The following is a 17,290-nucleotide window of genomic DNA, read 5'->3' as shown; positions in this document are numbered from 1 at the left end:
AATGTCTGACCCCCCCCCCCCCCAGGTGCGTGACGTCATTTATGGACGGCCCCTTAGTTATTTTCGGTCAGTTTGGCAAAAATCTCTCCTCTTGAGAATAAATAAATACATTTAAATCAGACTACCATGCCACTAACATTCATCTGCAGCAGATGTGCTTCCCCCAAAGTTTAATTTGCTTTCACGGGCACTTTCCTGAATGAAAATGTGCTTCCCCTTGCGTAAGAATGAATCTCAATTTGGAAGCAGCTCCTAATGAATGCTCCGTCTCGTGAAACTGACACGGATCGTACAAGTGGGATCAAACCTTTATGGAGGGAGCGGGGGGCGGGGGGGTGGAATACAAAGTGAATGAATAACAAACAGTGAAGTATCGCGCCGCGATTCAGTGGCGCCCTGAGTTAACGACCGCCGCTGCGTTGTTTGTCGCAGCATGAACATGCGAGGGACACTTGCTTCGCCGGCGCTGACCGGGCTGCTGGCCGTGCTGCTGCTCGGCGTGGGCGTCTGCTACCTGTGGGCCGAGTCGCGCGTCTCCGAGCTGCAAGACCAGCTCGAGCTGGTGACGCTACTGCAGGAGCGTGCCGAGCAGACGGTCACCAAACTCGAGGACGAGGCGCAGGGCCTCAAGAGCCGCTCCCTAGATGATCAGAGCAAGGTCAAGCAAACCTCCAACGACCTCTCCATATGCCAGAGCAACCTGCAGTCCAACATAGATGAGATGGTAGGTTCTCATTTACCCCCCCCCTCCACCCTCGTGTGTACTACATATGTGTGTGTGTGTTTGTGGGCAGCTGTGGTGTGCCAGTTGACGCACCGCACACTGATAACCCAATGACCCGAGTTCGATTCCCGCTCACTGCCAAGACCGGTGACGATTATCTGAAACTGTCCTGGCTCTCACCTAAGTCGACTCATCCTCAAATGAGTGCCTGGTGCAGTGTGTAAACATTCCCACTGGGGTGACAAAGATGGGCGGGCAGGCGTGGTGCTGGTCACACACTCCCTCTCGTGTACCACGTTGGCCTTCATAGCCGCTCGCTAACAGAACTTGCCCCAACCATAAGTTAAGGCTGCAATATGAGGGGGATCTTTGTCTTGCATCTACAATGGCTGAGGAATGTGCTCTGAGTGGACTCCTAAAGCGTGTGAGACTGCATTGGCTACATTTTGTGGTGAATGTAATGTGCAGCATGAACAAGATCCTGGTCAAAACAGGTGCAGCACGGCTTTGAGTTGAGTGGACAGTTTTTCCTGAATTGGTGATGCTAAGGTTGTTTCTCTCTCAAGATTTTGAGAAATGTTGTTTAGCTGCTGACGAGGGACCGCTATTGAGAAACAACGTTTGGGAAACATGTGTAAGCATGATCAAATTCCAGCAGGCCATCGGGTACATCAAAGAGTGATTTCATCACTATCACTATGTGTGCAAGGGTGAAGTAAAAAAAGGTAGCCCATTGCGAACGTAGCAAGTGCCATTAATAGTGTTATATTAGTAATGCATATATAGTTACTTTCATGTTGATTAGGATCTGCCAACAAGAGAAGGGGCATTTTCCTGTAAATCAATGAAGTTCTTTGCAGGTATTTTTTAAAATTTTAAACATTTTTACCATTATGCCGGCACACAATGGCCTGCTCTTGTAAATTACATCGCGGGATCTTTTTTACATCCACCGAGTATTTTCACAGTTAATGCACTCACAGTATCGATATTTTTTTGTCATTTTTTTTATGGAAGATTTGCTGGTTTATCCAGGATGTTTCTGTTTAACACGTAGGCTTTCGCGACCAATATTATTCATAATAAAGGTTTTTGGGTTAGATCGCGTTTATTTATAAATGTGTCGTAACCCTCCACCACCCGACACGGCCAATCAGCAAAAAAAAAAGTGTCACGTTGACAAAAGACAAATAATTCACTACTTCAGCCCACCGGTGTGTTGAAGAGTTAATCCACATTTACAGTTTGCCCGATGATGCTGGAAGTATTTACCAGCGAAACATCGTACTCAAACTGTAAATGTGGATTAACTCTTCAACACACCGGTGGGCTGAAGTAGTGAATTATTTGTCTTTTGTCAACGTGACACTTTTTTTTTTGCTGATTGGCCGTGTCGGGTGGTGGAGGGTTACGACACATTTATAAATAAACGCGATCTAACCCAAAAACCTTTATTATGAACAGGATGTTTCTGTTGCGCGTCGTCGTCGCTTTAAGATGTTCTGTGTTCATATTTTGTTTGTTGCGGTTGCACCCGACTCAAGAGCCGCATGGCTCACAGGGCTATACCTAAATAAATGAAACTTGATAGGGGCGGCCGCTGGATTCGAACTGCGAGCCTCTGAAACAAGCGGCAAACACACCACGGTGAGGCCTTGGCGCCATGCCAACCCTGCTCCACAAGCGGACACCTGCATTTTGCCATGTGAAGGGAGGAGGATCACAAACCATGTGGAATTGTGTTGTCACCCCTGAGCTCCAGCCTGGCTCTGTCTTCAGGTTTACCCAGTTTTCAGATGACATCACGTGACATCACGTCCCACCGATGAAAACTGATTGCACAGTGGGGAAAGATTTTCAGATGACATCACGTCCCACCGATGGAAACTGATTGCACAGTGGGGAAAGATTTTCAGCGATTATGTGGGGGGGGGGGGGGCATTATTTTTGCACTGAAGTCGTCTTTTGCCAACTCCGAAATGGTGTTTGTGTTTAATAAGCGTTTCTCATCTTTTTATTTCAATGTGGTCTTAAGTAGTTTTAAACCTTTGTCCAGAGGTTACACAATTAAGCTTTGCGGTAAATATCACCGCGGTGCTTAAGTCGATATGTCACGGGTTTATTTTTTATATATAAAATATTTTTATTCCACTCCCTCCCTCACGTCATACATTGACGGGTTTAGATGAACATTCTGACGTTACGGGCGGTAGTTGCAGGTGCATCGGCGGTATCAGGCACACCGAAATCATCAGAGCAGGTGCAGGGAGGGGAATATGTCACAGTTTAATGTTTTCCTTACGTTTTTTTTGTCTTTCAGAGCAAGCAAAAGGAACAGGTTGCAGAACTGGACAAGTTGAAGGGTAAGATCATTGGACAGAGCGGCTATATTAATGAAGTGGCCTCATTGTACTTCCAGTCAAATTCTTTATGATAGGAATTTACTTGGCTCATATTCTGCCATATATCTATTTTAATATAATCCATCAAAAGGGCGGCATATTTTTAAAAATATAAATTAACGTGATGAATTATAATCACAACTTAAAATGTAAAGTGTCTGAATGGGACTGGATCCCAAGACGTTAAGCAAAGAGCAAGACGTGCATTTTAAAGTCATGGGGAAAATTCTTAATTGGTCATGCAAAGGGTGACATTTTGTGACAGGAGAGTGTTGGAGAAGGTGATTTCTGTACTGATTTTGCCATTTGGTAGATGGAAATTGTCAGTCTTAGGCAGAAGAAAATAGGATGGTCTTTAGCCTGAACTTTAAAGCAAGAGTTTAGGCATACGTGTGGAAAGCCAGACAGAGGGAGTTCCAAACAGCAGCAACAGTCGTAGAGGAGAGGAAAATTAGTAGGAGGGTTATGAGTATGCAAGTGAATAATTGATCTAAAACAGGATACAGGTAGCCTATGCCCACAGTGTCAAGGATAATTTATAAATGTGAATAATGAAGCTTGGAATGGGTACATTTATAACAATGCACACAAGAGTGAGGGCTGGCAAAATAAAAGATGTGAGGGTTATTAATGAGCTTTATCAAATCTGTTGTATAAAAATAAATTATCTGTTAACACAAAAATAAAGACCTCCCGTATAACCTGAACAGACAGTTGGGGCAAGTGCTGTTAGCGAGCACCTAAGAAGGTCGGCACGGCACACAAGGGGGTGGGTGGCCAGCACCACGCCCAGGGGCCTTTGTCTCCCCAGTGGCGATGTTTACACATTGTGCACCAGGTACTCATTTGAGGCTGATTAGACCTAGGGGAGGCCCAGGACTGGTTCAGATAATCGTCACTGGTGTTGGCTGTGAGCGGGAATCAAAAGTTTCCTGCGGCTAATATAAGTGAGGGTTTATGCACTCCAGCTCATGTAGAAACTCCGTTAAGGAATTCGGGACACTAAAACACGTTAACATACAATCTCTGGAAAACGTCAACTGCCATGACTCGGTAGAATTGTTTATGAAGCTTTAAAAGCCTAAAAACTTCTTAAGAGAAGCAATGGTCAGAAGGCTGCACACACATTGCATATGGCCTGGAACAGTATATGCCTTTGTTAAAAAGACAATACGTGGACATTAGTTCCGGTTAATGTCATCCTTTCCTTTCACAAAAGCTGCACCCAGGGCATACGTGTGCTCCTTGATATTTACTCAGCTGTTTGATTTACTTAACGTCGATTTGACTTCTACGACTTGAAATCCAGCAGGCTAAAAGCAAATCGTACCCATTATTAAAGCTGTGTGTACCCTTCAGATTGTATTTGCTTAGGTCAAAAGAGCAATCATTTATGCAATTAATGAAAACCCACCCTGTCAGAACATCCTAACAGGAAACACTTATGAAATTAAATGACCTCCATCTACCTATTCTGTGTTAATGGTCATCCTGAGCTGTGGAGGAAAGGGTAAATTATCATTCATTAATGTTATGTTTTTAACAGTATTACCACGACATATGAACAATACATTCCTTTATTCAATAATGCAGACAACTCATTAAAATAATTACACGGCTAATAATATATTTATTTATTTATATAAATTATTAATGACGATCATGAGGAACAACTGATGGACACTTTAGACGCCAACCAGCCAAGTGGGGCGTCACGGTGGCAAAATGTTAACTACCTCGCCTGGTATGCAGGAGGTCGTGGGTTCGATTCCGACCCTGACGCCTGCTGTATATTTGGAGTTTGTATCTTCTCCCCGTGGTTGTGTGGATGTTTTTCCGGGTCTTGCGTGGCAACTCTATTGATTGGCTGTGTCGGGTGGAGGAGGGTTTTTACTAAATACATTTTACTTACGTTATCTACCCAAAAAATAAATCGTAACATTAGACGCGAAAGCCTAGGTGTTGAATTCACTTGAATGTATCTTCATGCCCCGCGCATGTTTGTGTGCTCGTTGTATTTGTGTGTTTCTGGGTGCTGTCCTACAGAGCATACTACTGCCCTGGAGGCAGAAAAGAACAAGGTGGAGGCTGACCTTGACGCTGCTAAGAAGGACTGTGGTGCCCAGATAAGTACCATCCAACAAGAGAAGTAAGTGCTCTCCGTGTTAGAAATTTCACTTGGCACTAGCCCTGGTTGAGAACTCGAGTCTCAAATGAGCATCAGTGTTGTTTTGTCTCCATTGGCAGCTATTTGTGAGTGGTGGCCATTTCTTTTGCGGAGATTCATCTGTTGAAAGCAAACCTATTATTGGTGCCTATTTTATAGACCCTCGAGGGATGATGGCCTGAGTTGGTCACCTCTGTGTTGGTGGAGGTTATAGCAAAATAATTACATTTTCACGTATTCCCTTTTTTTTTTTAAACCTTAAGTGGTCTATTATCTTCAGAGTTAACATCTTTGGTTAAATGGTACACTTAATATGTGCAAAATAAAACAGGTTTCAAGCTAGTCACGTGATATTTCTTGGTGATGTGGCAACATGAAAAGCAGTCTGGTGGGTTTATCGGTTGTTGAGTCCCTCATTCTTTCAACATTACACAAAAAGGGATGGGCAGCTTTTGGCATTCTTTCCATTTCATCTAATGGTATTCACCGGTAAATTGCATAATGCAAAAGACTGACAACTCCGATTCCTTTGTGCACCCATTAAATGGGCATCTAGTTATTAAAACAAGCAAACTGTTAAGACTGCAGTAATATAGCTGTCTTGATGTCGTCTGGTGTAAATATCATGTGCTATTGTTCTGGAACACTACGTGGTGAGATGTTAACTACCTTGCCTGGTACACAGGTCGTGGGTTCGATCCCGACCCTTCTTCTTTCGTATGGCATTGTGAAAAGCAACAATGCCATCCCGACCCTGACACCTGTATATTGGAGTTTTCATGTTCTCCCTGTCGTCACGTGGATTTTTTTTCCGGGTCCTCTCGTTTATGCCTCCACATTTAGAAACATGCACTTAGAGTATTTGGCTGCTATAAATTTCCACATGATGAGCCTCTTTGTTGAGCTATAACTTGTGGCCAGGTTGCTTAAGAGCTGTATAGTTCAGTGGGCCTTACCTGGTAAAATAAAATTAGTTTTCCAGTATTAGTGCAACACTTTTTAAAAGAAGCTACCAATATAACATTACGTTAGAAATCCATTTCCCTAACATAACGTGGTGAAATAAATTGCATAACATCAATTGTAAAGCTCACAATTCATGCTGAAATTGCGTGTGGTTGTTAGTTTCATTACGCGTTGCGTGGCATTGCGTGCGATGGGTTAGCGTGACCCTTGCAACCACTCGAGCAGTTAACAAACAAAAGTTAACTTCTGGATGAAATCCAGACTCTGAATTTAGACGAGTCAGATCATTTCCAGGGAGGGTGAATCCTGTACTCCTGATAACTATAGCTGTACTTTGCTGAATATATAACAAGTATAATCTGTAAAATGTTACAATGCATGATGTGGAATTGACATGAAAAATGCAGCCAATCTTAAATGTATGTACTATGCAATTTGTACTTACATACTTTATATTTATTGACTTGCTAAGCTTTCTCTACTTTGCACTCCTGTTTTTGTATTGTCTGTTATTGTAATTTTCTTATTCGCCCCTACTGAACATCTGTGAAAAAGAGCTTCATATCTCATAGGAATCTTCCCGTCTAAATAAAGATTCTGATTCTTAGGATGAGGTCATATTAACCAGTTGCATTGCATCAGCTATTTATATGAAAATTTCATCCATAATTTCTCTTCATTTTTGCCACACTTTGGTGCGATTTTTTAAAAAGCTTTTTCTGCACTTTGCTGCTGATGGTGACAAAAGGAGTAATTATATTACAGGTGCACTGTACATTGTTATGGCTGCAAAGCAAATCTTGTGAATGGCACGCTAGAGTAATGTCAGCGGTTCACAGTGGTGTGCTATTGTGGCTAATGTTCCCAGCTTGACCCTAAAAGCCATGTTCCCAGTTACACGTGTGTGTTTTTTACCATATCCGAATTTGATGAATGGGCTAGTTTACATGGAGATCAGCATGCTTGTGACAGCGCTGGTGTAACTTGAGCACGTGGTTAGTGTTGGGTGCCAATTGTGCATGTTGTCCGATCGGTTCATTCCGCACTGTGCCACCCTCGTAACCAATGGACAGTCACCAAAGTCGACCAGCTACTGTCACGTGAATGTTAAAACCCTTGTGACAGCACTTACGATTGACAGCTACAACCAGATAATCAAGCCATCTATGACTTCTTATGGCCAATGATATCGACAACCAAATCACCATGCATTTACGAATTCTAGTTGGGTGTCAGAAGATAAGCAGCGTTGACCTTTGATTGTATTTGTATGGGTGGCCAACGGTGTTTGGCAGCTGTTGTAGCTGTGGGGTTGCAACACGGCAAGGAGTTGGAAGTATTGAGTGTTACCCCCTTGTGTGTATATGTGGGGATTCTCCGGGTACTCTGGTTCCCTCCTACATGCTGAACACTAATGGTATTGGTCAAACGTCCCAATGCAGGATCCTCCTGAAAAAGACTTTTGAGACTAAGTGAAGTTTTCCTCAGTATATAATTGACATTATTATTATTATTTGAAAGATATAGTCCAAACTGAACATTTTAACTCTAACCCATTCCAAACCGTAATCTATCGTACTTAAAATAACATTTACACTGCATACCTTATTTTTGTGAGCCTAAACGTCATTCAATAATAAAATGTAACCATACTTTCCAAACCTGACTGTAACTTCCCCCAATGCAATGCCAAAAAATACAATTACTCTACTCCCATAATTATGGTCACTCATGACAGCCGTGCAAAGACTATATATATATTCCATTGCCCGTATTCTGTCCATGCTTGACCGAAGGCCCTAGCTGGGTCAGTCTGTGGCATTGGCTTTACAAGTAAACTCTTAGTGCTCAGTGTGACATGGGCCCACTTCATGAAATGAGAGTAATGTAGCTCAGTGGGCACTTACCTGGTCCAAGGCCATGAAACGAATTGAGAGTGATAGGCATCATTCACATAATGAACACAAGGTCTATCGCCCAATTCCATGTTGGAGAATAGTTCTGAAAGGGAATTTCTTAAATTGGCTTTTCTTAAATTGGCTTTTATCTTGCACAATAACCAAAACACTTGAAACGTCTTTTTTAATGTCTGTCGGATATATTAAAATGTCAATAATACGTACAATGTATACATAGATTGTCTACTTAGCATACTGTATGTTTAAGCCTCATAGCTGTTTTAAAGCACATTATGTACTCCGTCATGAGTGACCTCTATCCAGTTATTGGACGGACGTCATTACACTTACTTTATATGAAAAAAATGTTTTACTTTGGTTCCCAAAAACTTGAAATTAAACTATAATAATTTTACATTAACCACAATACTTGCAGTCAAAATGCAAACATAAAACAACACTCTGATCATTTATGCATTGTCCTTGAAACTGATTGGTCCACACCAGAGACAGCTTTTGTTAGAGCCGAGTCTCATACGGTGTTCGACCAGATGACGCCAAAAGGTGTACAGTTCAAAGACAACGCACTATCAGAGTAGTGAGGGCTCGGGGTTTTGTGGTTAATGTAAACATTATTCCTTGCACAAGGTTTCAGTTTTATCGCTAGAAAAAAGGGGAAAACCCCTATTATTATATTTTGGTACTGGCAAAGGAGGCCTCATGATAGCATATTGACAATCCTAACTCAGTTTCAATTCGAACACAGGACTCACACCAAGGTCCATGTTAAGTAATTGTAATGAAAATCAACACTGGACCACTAAAAGTCTCAGGAACACTAAGGGACTGCTCCTTCATGCTCATGTGAGCATAAATATATCTTAGCTTGACTTTTTGAAACAAAGACTACAATAAACAATCCTTTTAAAAAACACGATAAATTATTACCTTGAACTGAAAAATAAGAAACTGCAACTGGAAAATATCCAGAAATCGAAACTACATTTGAAAGTAAAAAGTCAAAAAAAACTACGATTGACCTAAAAAACGGGAAAAAAAGTTTGTAAACCATAAATGAGTTTGATTCATGCGTAGAGCTGTAATTGTGCTCAAAAGAATCCCTGCAACTAAGCAGGCATTCAGAGTGCATTGCTGCGAGATACGGTCAAAGCTAACGCTACTGAACCCCAACTCATTTTGGAGTTGAGACACTCTCCCTGCTCAACGTCTTTCTGCTGCACAACTACGGGTTTAAAATGTGTTCCAGAACTTTACGTACATTTTCAAAGTCGATAGCTCAAGACCATTAATAAAGTGTCATGACGTTCAACCTAATCTGTTGTGTCACCTTTGCTTCCCATCCGTCAACTAGCGCACAATGCCAGAAGCAGAAGACTGATATGCAGGCTGACTATGAAGAAAGAATTAAGCAGCTGACAAACAAAAAGGTACGATGTTCTTTTTTGGTTATATATATCGCCACCAGCGTAAGTAATTGCACGTTGAACTTTTTACTTTTATTTATTAGGTTAATTGGTTTGTCGTAGTGTGCACGATTACAAGTTTCATTTGTTGAGTCACCATTTTGGCCATCACGTTGAAAATTATTTTTTCAACATAATTGTCTAATTTGCATTGCTGTGTGTGTGTCACTTCATCACTGATCATTATAATAAATCGTTTACCTTGACCCACTTCTATTTAATGTGCACAAATGTCCATATGTTGGGAAACTGCAAAGAAAAGCACTGGGAGAATGAACACAACGCTACACGGATGAGTGTTCTAGGTTCAGGCCAGGTGTTGCATTGGTGGGTCAGAGTTAAAATATCATCGCCGCTGCCAATGTATACCCGTGTGTGATCCATTTTGAAGAAGTCACATTTTAAAAGCGTGTTGTTTTGTTCTCCCGGCAGAATGAAGTAAAAGAAACGGAAAAAGGTATTGTTACAAACACGCTGCACGCATTTGCAGAAGATGTCTCAACAATGAGAGGCTCGTAGTTACCCCTCTTTGTGCACAAAGAGGGGAAACTACGGATGTAACGATTCATACAAAAAAAATCGATGCTGTCACTTGCATTTTATGCAAGGATCGTGTACAGGAATGGATTATTTCCTCTTGGTATATTTTGTGAGATTGGTTCATGGAAACCCAGCAACCGTTTTGCATTCTACAACACGCAGGCAAAAAAGAGAATTGGCTCGTAATTTGAATCACAATAATTATTCAAATAAATACTAATTTTGTTCAAGATTGTTGCGTCATACAGTCACTCGGTCTCTTATGTGTGAAATTGTTATGAATGGGTATGTCCTGTTCACTGGTTTACTTGGAACCAAAATGTCAGGATCTAATATTAGGCATCAACATTGACATCATAGCACTTGCGTTGCACATTACAGATACTTTTACAACTTTCTAATGTAATTTCCAGCTGAAAGATTTGAGAAATGCACATTAATGTACAAGTGCAATGTTAAATTGTTGGTCTAACTCACTGACCCGACTATACTGGACATCTGTGAAAACGAGCTTCATAGCTCATCAGATTGCTTCAGTCTAATTGAAGATTCTGATTCTGATAATTGAATGCTATGAAATGTAAAAATAGCAGATATTGTAGTTGGTGGCTGGATCATTTTTATGGTGACGTGTGCTTCCGCAGAAAACTATTTTGAAGCATTTTGTGGCTAAGGAATTGAGACAATTTAATTATTAATGTAAATGAGCTATCCATTTCAAATACCAGTCTGCAATTAAATTGTGTCCCTATTTCAATGTGAAAAGTCGTAATGGTGAATTACGTGAAGGCGGCATATTTATTCAATGAATGGACACATTTGTTTATTTATGAGCGTACACTGGTGGACCATTTCATAACTGATATTTCGAGATCGGTGTTGTAAATAATTAAAACTGTTATGATTTCCGAGTTATTTAAAAGTGTGTGATTTAAAATATTCTTAATTAATCAATCCACCAAAGCTGTACTAACAATTCAATATATTGGCAAGGGATTTTTTTAAATGCTACATAAGTGTCTATAGTTGGGCTGTGTGTTGTTATGATATTAACTGCTCTTACGGGTGATCTTGATGGTGCTTTTGTGTTCTCTTCATTTTTGTAGCCGCCCCTAAGCCTTAGAAGAAGAAGAATCCTCCACAAACAAGGCCTCATCTTACAGGTGCTTCTCATCTACCCACAAGGCCGATGTAACTCCCAAAGGGGAGCTTGAAGATTGGTAGCTTATATATCGTTTAATTCCACAACTCGGCAGCTTCTGTCAACCTTTCACCAATTTCTATGTTGAAACATTGCATATTTTTTCCATTGTGCTGCTTCAGTCTGCAATCATAGAATTTTCTTCCTTCATTGTCCATACTTCCGACTCGCTCATGTTTCGTTTTTAATATTTTGGTTCTATGCATTGTAAATGGTTCGTTTTGTTAAACATCTTTTCACTTCAACTGTGTTGAGGTTGAAAGGTGAGACTCTAAGAAAATGAAGCTATTACTTGTTTATCTGCTCAAACAACCTCTTGATGATTAAAGTTTACCCATAATGCTTATAGGCTCATGGACTTAAATGTAATTTTAGTTTGACGAAGCAAACTTTTTCCTGTTAGTACTGGTGAGACAAAGCCATGCTTGAGGCTGTCTGGTGTAGGCCAATCAGATTCAAGGACAGTGCATACATTATCAAAGCAAATTTTATGCATATTTTACCACAAGTATGTGTGGTTAATGCAGACTTGATGCCATTGCACATCTTAACACCTGTATTTATGCCAGAAAGGTATCATACATATATCAGTTTTGCTTCATATATCTCTGTTTACAACAATCATTGTGTATGTGTGTTTATAATCACATGTTTAACCTTCTTTGCGTCAACCAATTTTCTTTTACTCTACACAAGTGCTAGGCTGATGAGTTATGTTATGTTTTCTCACAAGCTTATGCAGCGCATGTCTTTTTTAAACGTCGAGGGTATTGTTTGTGTTAATGACCAGAACTCTTTAAAAACTGCCCCTCTGCTTTTTGAAAATCGTTTTTTTTTAACCATCACAATACATCACATACCATGGCCGTGTGTGTTCTGTCATACATCCTATGTAGCGTTCTCCAGGAAAACTCGTGGTTCTTAATATTCTTGCAAAATTGGAATGACAATGATCTTATGCCGTTGCTCTTCTGACTTATTCCTCTTGTTAACACACAGGGCCCGAGGAAGAACGTGCTCAGCAGCCGGACCAGCATCATGGTGTTTGTGTCCAAATGCCCTTCCATTGCAACAATGGTCAATTCCCTTTGTTGCCGATTGCAATAGAACGTATTATTAACCTCTGCTGATGAGCACTGGTCACCTGAAAAAATGCAAATCTACACAATCAATCTGAGCAATTACATTTTTAGAAAATCAAGTTACCAAGCACGCTTTATAATAACCCAAATCCATCAGCAATTGCTGCATAATTTCAAAATGAACATTTTATGTTCAGGATATTCCGGCGTCTGTATATTTTTGTGGGCTTTTTTGATAATCCACTTCTAAGTGTGAGGTTTGTTAATTAATACATCTTCGTGTTGAGTTTCTATGTGAAATTTAACCTCCACATAAATAATAAACGTTTAACTTAATGTTTTTAGCAGTTTTCATTTTTGAGGTCTAGCAGGGGCTTATGTGAATTACTGTAAGGAAATTATTCATAGGCTGTTTTATAAGCTCAACATTTGGAATGAGCACTCTCAACTATTCTGCAATGACGTTTTCATTAGCATTTGCTTGCAACTTAGTTCCAGCTAGTTTGTGTTTTTATTAATATAATGACCAGTCAATACTTCTTAGTTTGCAATATTCCAAAAGAACGTACTTTTTTATATGCATCAAAAAGTGTGTTTGTGAAAAAAATGAATTTTAGGGTTTTCTTTTCATTGATCAATTAACCCAGGTTGGTAGATCATCACCATGCCAAGTTGGTTTTATATCAGTGTTATGCCATACATTGAAAATTCAGTCATTTTAAATTGGACACTTTAAAAAAATCCTGTGAAATATTTAAAAAAAGGGAGTGGTGGGGCAGGAGGTTGCACCAATGCGCTACAACCCTGGCTCTTTCTGAGTTTTATTCTTCGTCCACAGCTAACATCGGTGGCGAATCAAATCTCAATTTGTCCTGGGCCCCCTTCATCCATATGCATGGACCAGTGTGATAAAATGTCCAAAAAACCCAATTATTGACATGGCCTAGGGAAGCGTTAATCCAGCAGTGGATTGACAAAGCACTGAACATTATATATCTTTATTTAACATATATGCTTGAATATTTAACATATATGCCTGAATATTTAACATATATGCCTGAAGATTAGAATTGGCTGCAATGGCACCCTGAGCCAGTCGTGTCCTGAAAGACATTCCTTTGCAACTGATACAGAGCACTAGATGGTTATTTGATTTTCTCACTGTGTAAAATGTATTCTTAGCTTTATTAGTACTGTTAAAAGTCACAGTTTTTTCAGGGAACTATTTGTTGTGTGGGGACAAATTTCCTCAATGGTCAGTATAGCACTGGTATGTATTTTTATATTTAGATTTTTTTTTTTTACGTGCTGCTACCAACCCAAACTGGAAATATCTGAAAAATAATTTGTAATAATCTCTCATTAGGAGATGTGGTGTTATGCTGTGTGGTGGGTTTAAAATATAATGGTTGCTAAGGTGGGATATTGGTGAATGATCGAGGATCAATAAATATTTGTTATACACATATTTGCTTGGAGCCTCTTTTGAAATGTCCTGGTGAAATGTCACGTGTTAACTTATGGACTCTGCTAAGGAAAAAAGCAAATATGGATATAGTATAGGTTTTAATCAAGTTCTGGACACATACTAGGTAACAATGTAACAACAATTGTTGCCATTCACAGAGGGTTGACATGGATGTTGAAAGGCAATACATGTTCCCATTCAAACACAAGATATAAGTGGTTTAACATGGAGGCTTTCGCGACCAATATCTTCCATAATAGAGGTTTTTGGGTTATAGCACGTAAATATATAGATGTGTCGTTAAAACCCGCCACCACCCGACACGGCCAACTAGTAAGGATTGTCACGTAAACAACGTGCCAATTCGTCACTAGTACAGCACACCGGTGTGTTGGAGAGCCAAGCCACAAGATTTACAATCTGAGTACGACGTTTCGCCAGTAATTACAACCAGCTTCATCAGGCAACAGCCAGATTTGTGGAGAAGTCTTACCGTTTCGTTCCTTATATATATTTTAATAAACACAATTGACAGGAAGGACAAGTTCAAAGGGCTTGCATAATGACACGCACAATGTATGTTGCCTCAGTAATCCCCCCCCCCCCCCCCCACATTGTACAAGAGCGCAGAAGGGTGGTCACCACATCTACGCTCAGGACACTGCTGTGAATCCAGCGACCCGAGTTCGATTCCTGGCCTTGGCCAACATCAGTAATATCTGAACTGGTCCTGGACTCTGCTAAAACCAACCTGCATTGGGAAGTATGGTCAGACAACTGCCATGACCAAAATGGTGTGGGGAGGTCTTCATCCAGCAGTGGATTGAGAAAGCTGCAAAATTAAATCGTCTGCTATATAACACGTGTTTTCAGGACGTGAGTTGGACATAACGCCATGAATGTGTGAGGGATACGAATTGGATATAACGCTGTTGAGTGAACAGAACTACGTCACACGAGTAAGAATAAGCGGTTGTACGGCTGCCACGGCGTAGCAACACACAAGGTGGGATGCTGCTGGATGTTTTCTCAATGCTACCCAAGTGCCTTGTTCAGCCTACATAGGCATCTCACGTGTTATCGTGGGCTGTGCTTTACCTTATCTATATTATGTATTACGACACAATGTTTCGATTAACGCTTTATAGAACAAACCGTGCTTATTTCTTCAACCCTGGCCGGTTGATAACCCCAACCATGATTTAAACTCGTACAATTATAATTGTGTGCCGAGTATTGTGATGTCACATCACCACCCGGCTGTCAAATGCAAAGTTAATTATATTATATCCCTTCGTGGCGAGAACTAGACACGTGAATAGCTATTGTGCGTACTATCGACGTGCTCTTTATCTTGGCATCTATAGGGGCCTTTTTTTTAAGAACATCGCTAAAAACAAAATAAGAAAGGGCCTCCTGAAACCAGGTTTCTGGCGCAATTGAGTTCAGGTTGAATGTCCTTTCACGAGGAGAGAGCTCGCAGCAAGTCCTGTTCAACCAGTTTTAAAGCAATGACAACTTTTTCTGTGCAGCGGGATATGTTTCACCTAGCTTCTGAGTTCACATTTTGGATGTAAGTTGAGAATATTCAAAATATGCTGTTGCAGCAATGTCTTCTCGCGTTACAGCTGGCTTTAGTCTTTAATTCTGAATTTGCCGATGAATGCGTGAGGCAATTTCTTCTCAACCCCTTTTCATTCCACGGCACACGTTCAAGCTTGCTCAATCTTCATCACACACCAAACCAAAAACTCACCGTTTCTGGATAGTTTGGCCATTTACTTATTTACTTCATTCGTGCCATCGATGCTTCTGCTATCGCCGCCGTGTAATGGTTTAGTATGCTGGACTTGCAAATAAAGTGGTCGCCAGTTCAATTCCATCTCCCATGATAGGAAAGTGCCTTGAACTAACCTCCCCGTCCCTCTGTTCACCCAGCAGTATACATGGCTACACCACAGTGCATTGGGCAGGTCGCGTGTGGTAGGGTAAAGTGTGGATACTCACGCCTCTTCCAAAGACATGGAAGAGTCAGCCAAGTATTTTCGACGAGTGTGGCTCTCTAGAGCTGTCTAGCGGAGGTCCTTCCACCAGCAGTAGCATGAGCAAATACTGTCACGTCCAGCTACAACATGCGCGACCTAGAGGGCTGGGGATAGATGCTGACATCAGCCGCGATCAATGGGGAGGCGAAGGGTGGGGGAGTGAGGGGTGAGAGGTGGGGGCTGGATCGGCCACTGAACGGCACGGAGATGTCTGAGCTTGCCGACAGTGAGGTTCAAATACCCCGTCGTGAAGCACTGTGCTTGGTTATCAACCAACATTTCTAGATATTATTGGAGTTCTTCCTTACGTTTAAAATGATAACAGGAATATAGATGTCTAAGTAAGCTATATAATTGTATTTTGTGTGTGTATTATATTCGGGCGATCCTTGGTTTTAAGAATGTTTTGTGATTGAGAATGTTTCTTGTCGGAATTATGGATTACCGTGATAGTTTAGCCAAATCGAAGGATGTTTCGGAGTCGCTGCGCTTGCATACTCATTCATACTCTGACCCTTCGAGATATGTTTGAGCACACGCAATATATTGACTCATGCGTACGGTAACACGACACACACATTATAGGGCAGTGCTTTTATGTTTGGACGAAAAAAACTACCAATAATGTGTTCACATAAAAACGGGTCCAAAAAAACATGTTGGAATTATTAACGGCGTAACATTTATGAAAACTTAAAGCAAGAAATTTAGAAAAATGTAAAATGTTGCATTTCCCTTCTCAAACATAGGCCCGTTTTCGTGGTGCGGAGTCAGATGATCGACGTTAAACAAATAGTTTTGTGTAACGCGGTATGGCTATTCAAGGAAAATGTATTTGCTAAGTAATAGCTTCGTCATTAGACCTCCTTTGCCAGTACCAAAATATAATAGGATTTTTCCCCTTTTATCTGGCAACAAAACTAAAACCTTTTTACGAGGATTAATGTCTGCATCAACCACAATACTTGCAGTCAAAATGCAAACAAAAAACATACTATGATAATATATGCATTGTCCTTGAAACTGATTGGTCCACACCAAGGGATGGCTTTCTTTTGAGCCTCGACCCAATTGGTGCATGTCTGGAGTTCAAAATGTATGACAGTCACGTGTAAAAGCATTCACTAAATAAAACATATTATCTGGAACTACCTTCCCTGTTAGCTTTTCTGGGAAGCCTGTACCATATTAACAGCATTTCCAAATCACCTGCATGGGCCAGCGTTCTAAACCTCACCCATCTGACATCTGCACTGAGAGGAGGGCTGAAGGAAGTGGATGCCAGCCACAGCTAAAATGTTCAAGTTCACGTT

At 40.8% G+C, this 17,290-nt stretch overlaps 1 protein-coding gene across 4 annotated transcripts in view; it reads left to right on the top strand.

The window, feature by feature from the left end:
- The window catches only part of LOC116950069 (uncharacterized), a 30,900-nt gene extending 16,970 nt beyond the window's left edge, over window positions 1-13,930 (top strand). For all 4 annotated transcript variants that reach the window (XM_076073062.1, XM_076073040.1, XM_032967803.2 and 1 more), the window contains exons 2-8: window positions 433-724; window positions 3,045-3,087; window positions 5,173-5,275; window positions 9,530-9,605; window positions 10,074-10,098; window positions 11,288-11,344; window positions 12,382-13,930. In XM_076073062.1, the coding sequence (XP_075929177.1) occupies window positions 434-724; window positions 3,045-3,087; window positions 5,173-5,275; window positions 9,530-9,605; window positions 10,074-10,098; window positions 11,288-11,304 (555 nt within the window). In that variant the 5' untranslated portion in view covers window position 433 and the 3' untranslated portion in view covers window positions 11,305-11,344; window positions 12,382-13,930. The remainder of the gene's footprint in view (window positions 1-432; window positions 725-3,044; window positions 3,088-5,172; window positions 5,276-9,529; window positions 9,606-10,073; window positions 10,099-11,287; window positions 11,345-12,381) is intronic.
- The last annotated feature ends 3,360 nt before the right edge of the window (window positions 13,931-17,290 follow it).

The sequence above is a fragment of the Petromyzon marinus genome, chromosome 1 (genome assembly GCF_048934315.1).
Source record: "Petromyzon marinus isolate PM22_M1 ecotype Great Lakes invasive population chromosome 1, UKy_Petmar_22M1.pri1.0, whole genome shotgun sequence".
In the NCBI taxonomy this organism is placed as follows: Eukaryota; Metazoa; Chordata; class Hyperoartia; order Petromyzontiformes; family Petromyzontidae; genus Petromyzon; species Petromyzon marinus.
The sequence above is the reverse complement of the archived record's forward strand: the minus strand, read 5'-3'. Positions and strand labels throughout refer to the sequence as shown.